The 12,593-nt window shown below is 35.8% G+C and overlaps 1 protein-coding gene across 2 annotated transcripts in view; it reads right to left on the bottom strand.

Annotated features, from left to right (window-relative positions):
- LOC132101360 (voltage-gated potassium channel subunit beta-1-like) overlaps window positions 1–12,593 on the bottom strand; it is a 170,429-nt gene that overhangs the window by 157,593 nt on the left and 243 nt on the right. Inside the window, exon 1 of one of the 2 annotated variants that reach the window (XM_059506253.1) lies at window positions 6,140–6,533. The exons of the other annotated variant lie outside the window; for it this stretch is intronic. Coding sequence (XP_059362236.1) covers window positions 6,140–6,411 — 272 coding nt within the window. The 5' untranslated portion in view covers window positions 6,412–6,533. Of the gene's footprint in view, window positions 1–6,139; window positions 6,534–12,593 lie in introns of those variants that run through there. 2 annotated transcript variants of the gene reach the window in all.

Raw genomic sequence — 12,593 nt, 5'->3', positions numbered from 1 at the left:
ATGCAACCACTAACCAATCAAAACTAAGTATTTCAGAGAGGTTGCTGTATTCCATCAACAAGGAGAAACCTAAGGCCATTCAGGCCTAGGGTTCAGGCCTAACATCAACAATGTCAACCCCGCCCTTACTCTTAGCTTAAAGGTCCCATGACATGGATTATTTTCTTTTTTTAAATGCTTTTTTTAATGTTTCCTGAGGTGTACTTATATTGTTAGTATGATTTTTACATTTAAAATTTAGAAATAAAAAGCATTTTTATATCCTGATATTAGCCCTCTGGCTTGAATGCTCTGTTTGAAGGGGCGTGTCTGCTGTGAGACTCCGAGTAAACGACAACTGTTGTGATTGGCTGACTTCTTTGCATTCGAAATGTGGAACCTCTCTCAAATATATATATATTTTGTTACTATTACAGCTGTCGAGATTAACGAATCGTGGAAGTGTTGATTATATCATTATTTTTTCGATCTTTTCCCATCACATGAAAGACTGCAGTGATGAGCATTGAATAGACAGAGTCTGTTTATCGCGTGAATGCAGTGATCTCGTCATTATTGCAACATGTTTTCTCTCACAAAATGCTTTCACCACAACTAACACATGAATACACCACATGAATACAGTAAGAGCTTTGTTGTGCAGCATAACAGCGTCATTCATTGTAACGGCAGTTATGGCAAGTGTGCAGATATACTCGCGATGTGTGACAGCTCCGAAAAAATAAAGAGAGCGTTCTTTGATCGCTCTCTGTAGTTAAATCACAATTTAAATAACAGATTTGTTTCATGCTACTAAGAGAAACAACGTGAAGTTGATCATTCAGGCCTAGTAAGACTTCCATTTATTGTCCCCATTTAAGCATCCGTTTCCGCTCCATTTCTTAAGCTTAGTATGATCAAGAGTATCAATACAGGTCAAGAAAATATGATCATATTACCCCAATTTTACAGTCTCTGCACTGGCTACCTATTAAGTTCCGTATCAGTTACAAATTATCATTACTTACCTATAAGGCCCTAAATGGTTTAGCTCCTGCGTACCTAACTAGCCTTCTACCACACTACAACCCATCACGCACCCTAAGGTCACAAAACGCTGGACTTTTGGTAGTTCCTAGGATAGCAAAGTCCACTAAAGGAGGTAGAGCTTTTTCACATTTGGCTCCCAAACTCTGGAATAGCCTTCCTGATAATGTTCGGGGTTCAGACACACTCTCTCTGTTTAAATCTAGATTAAAAATGCATCTCTTTCGCCAAGCATTCGAATAATGTATCTCTTAAATTGTGAGTGTAGTTGCATCTGCATTTTTATTCTTTAGCTTGGGTTAAACTAATTTTACTTTGTTGGATCAGCAGCTATGCTAATGATGTCTCTATTTTGTTTCTATGTTTTGCCACGGGATTTACATCCCGTTGTATCTAGGATTTACACAAGCTCCAGTCTGGATCCAGAACACCTGAGAAGAGATGATGCTGACCCTCAGAGGACCCCAGATGATCCTAACCTTGAATCAACAAACAGAACTAACAATTATTGCTACATGTGTGACTGCATCATATAATTACTATTAATTAATAATATTGATAGTTCATCATCTAGCTGACTACGTCTTGTATTATTATTATTATTTTTATTTTTCTAAAATCCTGTCAAACGTGCACAAACTACTAGCTACTACTAAATATTGTAGAAACATAATTTTCTGTAAAGTTGCTTTGTAACGATTTGTATTGTAAAAAGCGCTATACAAATAAACTTGAATTGAATTGAATTGAATTGAATCGTTTAGTCGCTGGCTTGATTCACTGATGCATAAACAGTATTAAACGATTTAGAAAGAAATTCTGTGTGAACTTAAATAATTAGCTACACATCTGAAATCACTGATCACAGATCAGGCATTAGTGAACACTGTTACTCACTGTTTGTGGTGGTGCTGTCAAATCCATATCATAAAAGTCTGTTTGTAACACCTGTGCTGACATTGCGACTGAATTATATGTAAATATTTGGCGGGTAAAGCAGAGAAAGGGGAGGTAACATTTCTCCTTATAATGTCACAAGGAGGAGATTCAAGATCAGCCTGGTTGAGCTTCCATTTTCTCAAAGGCAGACAAAGATAGCACAATCTCGATTTACACCGATTAAAATTTCTAGAAACTTGGGGACCATATACAGGCAAGAGGAACTCAGAAAAAACCTCAGAAAGTGAACATTTTATGTCATGGGACCTCTCTATTCCTTAGTAAAGGCTTGTCTCAGCAGCTTTGTGAATAGGTTTTTAGCTAAAAACTTTCACTGCTATTTTAGAGAACTAGAGGTAAGATAAGATGTTTCGTGAATATGGGTCCTGATCTCTAACAGCAATTATGTTAGCATCTCGAAATGTGTCTGCATTATGAGTTGGCTGGGAACAAACAAATAAAGATAAAGTTAAACACACAGAAATACAAATATGAGCATACTTTACAGGGGTTGTTCACTCAAAAATACAAATGCTGTCATTAATTATTCACCCTTGCATTGTTTCAACCCATTAAGGCATTCTTTTTTTTTAGATATTTTTGAGGAAATCCGAGAGATTTCTGACCCTCCACTGACAGCAACTACCATGTTTAAGGTCCAGAAAGGTAGTAAGGACATCGTTAACTCTTGCCCCGCCAAGCATTTTTAGAAAAAAAAGTTGCCAGTCACCGCCAGTGATTTTGATGATTTTCACTCAACTTTGATGGCCTCTAGTATATTTTGCTGTATGAAAATTTGAATATGCAAGACACCAAAATAAAGATCAGAGCCTCTACTTTTAAACAAAAAAAATCTGTTTTATATAAGAGATTGCTCTTTTCTCTGTCCTGTTCATAGATGTGTCCTGTTCAAAGATGCAGTGGGTCTTATTCACTAATAATTGCGTGGTTTATTTAGTATTTCTGTTAAATAAATAAATTTGTTCTTAACCTTGTTCTACATTCAAATAAATAAATCTGTAAAAAGTGCACAAATCACCTAGTAATATTAAGGAATTTTTCATTTTAGTTTTATACAGGTGATTTATATGTTTTGAATTTTGCGGGGTAACGAAAATAATTCAAAATTAACAGCAACCTGTTAATGAATTTGGAATATTCTAAATTATTGGCTTAAGGTTACTTATGTGCATAAAACACACTCAAAACATAAGGGCTTTCTGCACATCCTTACAGCTTTTCATTACATACTGTATGATGCTTTCTAAAAAAAAAAAAGTGTTCTTGTCTGAGAAACGTGCAGCAAAATCCTCGAGCAATGCCAAAGTGTGCCATCCTCAAAACCAGTTCAAACACAAAGACCTTTTATACAGACCCAGATTACAGACCTCTCATAGCCAGCTGTACATACCCATATCTGCACTGTAATACAGAGAAACCTTGCAACAGAAAGATCTGTGTAAAATGTCTTAATACAAACATAGTTCAACCAAGAGAGTATGTGGTTTTTGTTTATGTTTGGTTTCTTTGTAATTACATTGTTTTGTGAATTTAGAATACATTTAAGGGAGAAAGTTACTGGTGAATCATGATTTTTTAATGGAAGCATTCATAAACAGATTTCTTGCACAGTTAGTGAATAAGACCCACTGTTACTAAAAATGTACTTTAAAATAATGTCTTGTCAAGTGTGTCATCCACTTAATAATAATAATAATAATAATAAAATAATAATAATAACTTTAAAGCAACACTATAATAACTCAGCAGCTCCATTCCCCTACTAAAGTTACATTTTCTCACAGCCTTAAATGCCTTTTATTGATTTTTCACCTCAGGTATTAAAACTTTTCTCCTGAAAAATACAGGTATAATAACTGTGTGCCACCAAACAATTCATAAATTCACCTATTACTGAAAAACCAAATAATATGTAAAATAAATACACTTACTTTAAACAAAAATGTAAAATCTGAGCTAGGTCTTTTGCTTCATGTTTCAAAATAATTACACTAATATATCATCCGTAAATGCAAACTAAATTTATTATAGATACTTATATAGCATTTATTTTTATACGTGTGCCATCATAACTAAATATGAAGCTATGGTAAACTATAAACATGGTAAGATTTAATACACTGTGCTTCTCTCTGTCTGTCACCTGTCTTTCTTTCTCATGACCTATTTCCTCAGATAAGTTTTCAGCTTTCAGAAAAACAGAATAAAAGGCACCCAGCATTCTCGCATCCTATATCTGCGGGGCTCTAGCATTAAACCCTTCCATTAACCTTTTATGCATGCTTCATTTTCTTAAAGACATAAAAAGCTAAATCAGCTCAAGGACAGACTTCTGAAGCTGGAAGAGGGTTAAAATAGAGACATACACATACAGTGTCTGGCAGGATGAAAAGATTTGGAGTAGAACACTCTTAATGGCAAGCATCCCGTAAGAGAATTAGAACCACAAAACAAAATAAAACTAAATTCCCTCAAACGCTTACAACAATCTTAGTTTTATGCATTCATGCTTGGGGTAAACTATACATCAGCCACTGCCGTATCATGAATTGAATTCCTTAGGAGAAATAAAAATAGAAACATATAAGACTAATGTTGTTGTACAGTGCAGTTATAAATGAATGAAGTGAATGTGAATAGTAGGTTATAGAAATGTTTGAGTTCATACTGAATTTCTCACTTTTGATTGCAGACTATGATATTTCTGTGAGGAGACTTATGCAAACGTCTCAATATGTGTGATGTCAGAGGTGAGAATGCTGGTTATTTGTGGATCTTTAGGGTCAAAGGTCTGAAACAGCAAGGATTACGGCGTCAAACTGTGTAGTAGAGCCTGTGAAATGGCTTGATTAAAATATGACACGAACTCAGAGTTAAACTGTGTCAGAACAAATCCATCTCGATAATGTCAGATAACTTTGATATAAGGGTATGTTAGCTTTAATTTAAGTAGGTTACACAATTAGATAATTCCAAATTAGGCCCAATTACAAAGCAATGCTTCATTTTGTTCAGTCTGGGGTGTAAAAAGTTCACATTAGTAATTATAGAAAAACACTTAAGCAAAACATGGCCAGGTCAAAGTGTCTAAATAGTTTTTGGTCCCAACATTTTTAGAATTTGTTTCTGGTAGTCCACTGTATGAAGAATGTTTGGGTATAATATATCACAGTTTATTTTTCTATCCTCACTTACATAAATATAATGTTCTGCACCAACTATATAATATCAAAATTATATCTGGTGTCGGAATCAGTTTTGGTTTGACTGTAGAGTATGTTTATTTATATTTACTTTCAGAATTAAGTTGCTGAATGCTAATTTCACATAAACATTAGACAGCTAAGGATAACTTATTGTAAAGGTCCTTAACCTTTCTCAGGTCAAAGACCTCTTGGAAAATAGAGAGACAAAACACTAGTCCATAAAATCAAATCAACTGTTTTGGGTTTTTGGATTATGTTTTTGAAAAGAAATTATCTTGTGTCAATGGCATTTATTTTAACAAAAATACAGTAAAACAGCAATATTGTGAAAAAAATTATTACAATTTAAAATATATTTAAAATTTATTTAGCAAAGCTTTTCTTCAGCCAGTACTCCAGTCTTGTCACATGTATCCTCCAGAAATCATCGTAATATGCTGATTTCCAGGTAGCAAGAAACATTTCTTATTATTAACAGTGCCGTGCTGCTTAATATTTTTGTGTAAACTTGTGTTTCACAGGATTCTTTGATGGTTAGAAAACTAAAAAAAAACAGCATTTACTTGAAATAAAAATGTCTTTACTGTCACTTTAAACAATGCATCCTTGCTGAATAAAAGTATTAATTTCTTAATCATTATTAATGTTCAGAGTCACTTAAAAAATAATTATGAATGTAAAAAATTTAAATCTTAAATTGGGAGGGTTAATGGAGCATTTAGGCCAACTTTACATAACTATTTTAGCCAAAGTAATCAACAAAAAGCTTCTGCGTTCATGTTTTTACAATGAAATTCATATCAACAAACACATGGAAAGAGATAAAGATCTCATACCTGAGACTATTTTGGCCTTAAACAAACAAAAAAACACTGTGGGAAGGCTTTCTTAGACATCAAATCCACCTGCGAGCAAACAGCTCACATAACTCTGCTTTCAGGACTCACCGGTAAGGCATGCCAGTCTCATAAGTGACACTATCTTCTCTGGCCCGGCCACACAGCTTCAAGTACCAGTTGGTCTCCATCTCCCTGATAAGAAATGCTTTTCTCGCCCGCAGCAGCGCCCCCTGCCGTTGTTGAGCATGGCTATCACGAGTGCTCTCTTGAGAGCTGCGTTGGCCACGGTGCCCTGCCAGAGAAGCAGCTGACTGTCTGCGGTGCCTGGAGGGCTCCTCGGGGCCCCCTCGACCCACCGAACTACTGCGAGCTGCAATCATGACCGGCAGGGCCCCCTCCCCCCTTTGGAGCCCGGGAGAGTCTGGGTGCAATCACAGTACGCCGAGAACGTTCAATCAAAGGAAGAATAGCTTCCTGACTGCGACTCACTCACGGTCAGCTATTCATTTCTTGGTCTTCTTTTCCTTCTCTTTCTATGTGCGTGTGATCTCCTTCTCCAGCCTCTCTTATAACCTCCCTGCGTGCTGAGGATGAAACCAGATCTGGCTGAGCTCTTGGGTCCGGCTGTAGGGCTGGGAAGGGCCAGGTTGGGTTGGGTATGGCAGAAGACAAAGTCAGCAGGCTAAGCTTGGGTTAAAGATGACTGCATGCTAGTCAATGTTATGAAAAATCATATGAAACCAGAAGTGGCCCATGTTTGTGTACTAAAGGTTGACTAATGTAATATTTAAAAGAGAAGATGTTTAGCCTCTTTCAGAAAAATGGACCATACTAATTTTAATCACGGATTATTCTTTTTTTTTTTCAGAAATATATTAATATATATACAAATATTTTTAAGTCTGTATTAAATTGATTAAAATACATTTATAATGTTACAAAAGACATTATAAGTGCTTTTTATTCATCAAATACGTAATCCTGATCACATCAGAAAAAGATCTGTTTGAACAAGCAGCTGTTTTCAACAATGATAATAATACGATTTTATTTCTTGTGCACCAAATCAGCATATTAGAATGATTTCTGAAGAATCATGTGACACCAAAGACTGTATTAATGACTGCTGAAACTGCAGCTTTGCCATCACAGAAATAAATTACATTTAAAATATATCTTGGAATTTTAAGTTGTAATAATTTTTCACAGTATTACTATTATTACTGTATTTTTGTTCAAATAAGTGCAGCCATGAGCATAAAACAAACCCAAATCTTCTTTCAAAACAGAAAACTTCTTTCAAAAACATCCTACCGACCCCAAACTTATGAACAATTGTATATATCATGGACCCCATTTTTTCATCAAATAAAATGTTCTACAGTAATTATAAACCTGCTTAAGCAGCATAACTGGTGTGCGCCATAAACAGACTATTTTACAAAAGGGGTTGGGGGTTAGAGCTTCAGTATGTCTCACAAAAACATCCTGCTTCAACAGGACATAAGTCAACACAGACAGGACAGAAAATTGCATTCATCAAGCCATTTCACAGGCTTTACTTTCACAGGTCGGCACCCAGTGGTTCCCAAAAATATCTCATAATCTCCTCTTGGCGTGACTGCAGGTGCTCGGATGAAGCTCACTAAAGCTTACACTCACCAAACAAACAGAAAGTTAAAGCGATGATTAAAATGGTGAAACGTTAACTTTCTACGTTTAACCATATGGAATAGTCTTTAGGGTCTTTGCACAATTTCTGATGTCAAAAGACCAGTGGTTTTATTGCTAGGATATACTGCACTTGCTTAGTACTGTGATGATACCATTCTCTCAAGTACAGCGCTTATTAAAAAAAAAAAAGAAAGAAAAAAAAAAAAACCTAAGACTGCTGTAACCTGCAACCTATTCACTTTCACACAGACACACACCTGAACATCTGCTTCCTAAATAGAACAAAATAAAATGGATCATTAGCATGTTTTAAAATGCTCAGTTTGAAGCAGTTAAAAAAAATTAGAACAGTCCTTTGGGTCATTTATAAAACTAGATAATATAATCTTAAAGTAATCTACCTAATCAATTCATGCTTACCTCAAGAGTCCAAACGAGATAAATATGGAAATTATTCAGCAATCATTCAGCTTGCTTCCCCAGAAATGTGTCTTTCCCTGCCACCTAAACCAGCATAAAAATGAATCCTTCCTCTGATTATCAGCAAAAAAAAGTTTTATGTTGTTAAAATTTCCTATAAGGTACTTCAGAGCAGTATGGAACCTTATTTCACGCTTGAGTAGAGGAGTTTGAAAGCAACCTGAAAGTTTCTCACCTGAAGGTTACAGATAAGGACGTCCCAAGACAGGCTCTCTTAATCAATTTCAGCAATGTGCCAGCATACATGCCAATGGGCGCAAAACAGGAGTGATCGATGTTCTCTGAGTCCATCAAATCTCCTGTCAGAGTTGTGCCAACGCTAATACCAGAAAACACAGGAAAACGAAAATAAAATCTAGGGACTTTTTGGAGTTGAGATGTGAGCAAGTGCCTGGCATAAACCCCTATGCTGATCACAACTGCAAATATGATATATACGTACATTATACGCTTGAGTATCACTTTGCTCATGTTGATTAGTCACAATCACTTAGGAATTAATGGGTAATCAAATATGAATTTTAGAGTAACTCAATGCCACTCTTTCAGATATTCTCTGCAGCCCACAGGCTCTGACCTCTCGGGTCACATTTCCAAAGATGAGTGCTATTCTCAAGGCTTAATAATTGATACAGGTAATGTCTATCTGGTCTGGCTGATGATTGGGGTTAAGAGTATATGCGTGTGGGGTTTTGGTTTGGGCAAAGTGGTTTGCGAGATGGAAAGTGAGAGCTAGCAGAAGGAGAAGCTAAAGAAACCAGAACCCCTCAGAGTGGGCCTTAGATGTGCCATGGAGAGGAAACCGGAGCGCATGTAGGTCAGTCTTTGGCCCAATGACAAAGGTGAGAACGCCTTTATTCACTTATGAAGCATATTGGACTCCTCTCATGCTAAGGGTGAGTGTGAAACAATATGCTGAAAATTTACAGCAAAGACAGAGGTGAAAGTGTTCATGCCCTTTTGAGTCACTCGTTTCAGACAAGGTAACTAAACTCTTCCACTGGTGACCATTACGTCTGTGTACATCCATCAACAGAGGTCACGACCTCTGGACCCGGTACTGCAGTGCTGACTCTGTTACAGTTGCTGCCCCATTGCTCAAATGCTAAAGCAAAGCCTGTTACTATGACAGCAAACATAACATAGATCACAAATACACTCACACATGCAAACAAGAACCAAACAGTCACATCGTATACCATTACCAGCTCTGGAAATGTATATGGCCCCAGAGAAAAATAAAAATAATAAATCTTTCTTAAATAAAAAGAAAAGTCACGGTTGCCTCCTGTGAGAAACGAGGAATGAGGAGATCGTAGGAGAATACAATGATAACAGTCTTTATTTATCCACACTTCTGGGAACACAGGACAGGCTGGAACACACACGCAGAACAACAAGAAAACACATAAGACCCAACAAGGAAACATGGGGCACAGTAGTGATGTCTGCAATTGAAACACTGCTTCATGAAGCTTAGAAACCTTTGTGAATCAACTGTTTCAAAAGAGTGGTTCGGACCGCGTGTCAAAATGCCAAAGTCACGGGATTTCAGTAAACGAGTTTTCGTTACATCATAACTGTTTTGAAACCTTTCGAAATTTCAACAGTCCACCTTAGGGGGGCGATCTCTGTGAACCCGTGAATCATGCGAGTCCACTGATCTCACTAAAGGATGAGTAGCAGTTAATAGTCTCTTACTGGCCTGTTTAGACAAGTTCTCCATAAAGCAAACAAAACAAGCCCTTGCTAATTAATATAAATTATTTTTTTGATTGTGTTTAATATATTACACTTTCAAGAAAGCGTTTTCATTGGGTTTGTAAAAGCAGTTTTTATGCATGTTTTGGTCTGCATTGGAGTATTTGTTGCATTTACACAGTTTTGACCAGCAGGCGTCCCCAGCGTGTGGTGCTTCGAACGGGTCGAAACAGTGAATCATTCTGCCAAGCGATTGGTTCAATTGATTCGAAGCTTCGAATACTTCAAAGGTTTGTTTCTCCCATTACTAGTGCAGACTACACTTTAAATAATAATCTGAATAAGGGATACACAGGTGAGGGGAATCAACTAATAAAGAGACAACAAAGACAGGAACAGGAACGACCAAATATGGGCACATAAGGGAGAACCTGGGTTATGGGGAGCACAACACAAAGAAAGTCCAATCCTGACAGTCTGAAGACAATCATAGTTGGAAAAAATGTAGGACTTAGAAACCGTTTTTATAATTTCAGTGTAATGTCTCATGTTTTAAGAATTAAAAAAAAAAATAAGTAAAACAAATAGATTACTTAATTTTGTTAAAAGATATTTAGTTACTGTAGATGACAAGGGATTTTATAATAACAATAAACAATAAAACCCTGATTATAAAAAAATGATTATAATGACTTGTACTGTCTTTTTACGCGTTAACATATAACCATGTCTGCATTTGTGATCGGAGTAACAACAAACAAAATTTGTGTTTGAATCATCAGTGGCAAATTCTTTACATATGTAAACAGCCAGGGGCTTGTATGCACTAAGAGATTGTACCACTCCAAAGAGAAAAGATAAATGTAAATTGCATCATACGACCCCTTTAAAAAAAAACAAAAAAACAAAAAAAACAAAGACATATTAAATTGATCAAAAGTTACTTTGCTCTGAAAATGAAAATTATATAATCCTTTTTACTGTATAAATTTATATATATATATATATATATATATATATATATATATATATATATATATATATATAATATTATTAAGTATTAAAAATAAATGTATTTTAGTTAAATATTTTACAAATAAAAAAAGTATAATTAAAACAATTAGGACAGCACTATTAGATACCCATAAATGTGTTTCATTTACAGACAAAGTTCACGTAATTTTGTGGTAAATTTGTACATTTTTGTAAAAGTGCCAGTTTAGCTATTTAATCCGATTAGTTATTTGAAAAAAAGCTACAGTTCTGCATTCTGAATGTTCTGTAGAACAACCTTGCACAGAACAGATGGCTATATGGTTTCATATCCTGCTGTTTCCACGAATTAAAATATGTTTTTATCCCAAGAGTAAAACTATACATCACTTTAACATTGTGAGGAACGAGACAGGAAATGAAGCATTTCTAAGAGAGAAGGGACTACAAAATATAATGGGAGAGGAGGAATGAAAGATAAATTACTGAGCAATAACTTAAGCCATGATAATGAAGAAAAAAGATAAAGACTGAATCACTGATGAAGGACGGATTGATGTTAGATCTTGATTGAAGTTTAAATGAAGTGGTGCTAAACAGACAATCTTCTAGATTGAAAAATGTTCAATTGAACACTGGCTCTGAGATCAACGCTTACTTTTCACTGTTTGGCATTGACAAGACTGGTCGTGTTCCTTTCTTTAACACACAGATACTCACACTGCTGTTTGAGTAGGGGTCAAATAGGTTACTTACTCTGCTATAATTCATCAAGCCAAATAATATTGAGTCATAGCCAGGAGAGCTTCAAATATAATTGTCTTGGTCCCAAGGGCTCTCATTCAGTCAAGTGATTTTACTTCAATTGTGAATGCTGGAGATTAAAATGAAAGGGGGGAGAAATAATGAAATGATGACTGCCTCTTATCTAAAAGAGCCAAGGGAACAGCTTTATCTCTAGTGGATATGCAGAGGAGAAAAAAACACAGCAGTTTCCATAATTAGTGCACATGAAGAGGCGTCAGAGATTGTATGAGAAGAGAGAAAGAAAAGGAGCAAAGAATAAGATTCTTTCTCTGTGTACACAAATGCCCAAAGCCCTGTCCTTCCATTCTAGAATGGTAAACAGATTCTTCTCAGCTACTGTGTAGCAAAGCTTTCCTGACAATCTGGTGTCTAATTACTCCAGTATGCCATTCTAACCAGAACAGCTGTTCACAGGCTCCACTTCTTTCCACACACACTTTTAGATTCATTCTGCACCATTTCTCACCTTCATGCATGGTCCAAAATTAACACTCATCAAGGATTTGGCTAGTAAATAAAACTCGCAGTTGGCCAGTAACTTTATTAATAACTACAATAACCAAAACATTATAGGCCAATGGGTTGATTAGCAAGAAAGAGAGTTTAACCTTTGCTGATATAACTGAGCAATTAAAGTAAACACTAAAATAAGCACATCAGACCTACAAATTTATAGACAGCAGAGAGTACACATAACCCTAAACCAGAAGCCTATGTTAAAAACAACCAGAAAGTAAAAGATCAATCTCTAAATAAAAAAAAAGAAGTACAGTACACTTACTCTTTCACTGTGTCTAGCCTTTCACAGCAATAGGTCAAGTAAACACATATCTGGGGGCATCTGGTCCATCTCCAAATGTGTCAATACACTTATGCCACTGATTTGCATGATTTGCAGAAATTTACT

Source organism: Carassius carassius, chromosome 23 (assembly GCF_963082965.1).
Source record: "Carassius carassius chromosome 23, fCarCar2.1, whole genome shotgun sequence".
In the NCBI taxonomy this organism is placed as follows: Eukaryota; Metazoa; Chordata; class Actinopteri; order Cypriniformes; family Cyprinidae; genus Carassius; species Carassius carassius.
Note: the sequence above shows the minus strand (reverse complement) of the source record. Positions and strands in the feature narration are given on the sequence as shown.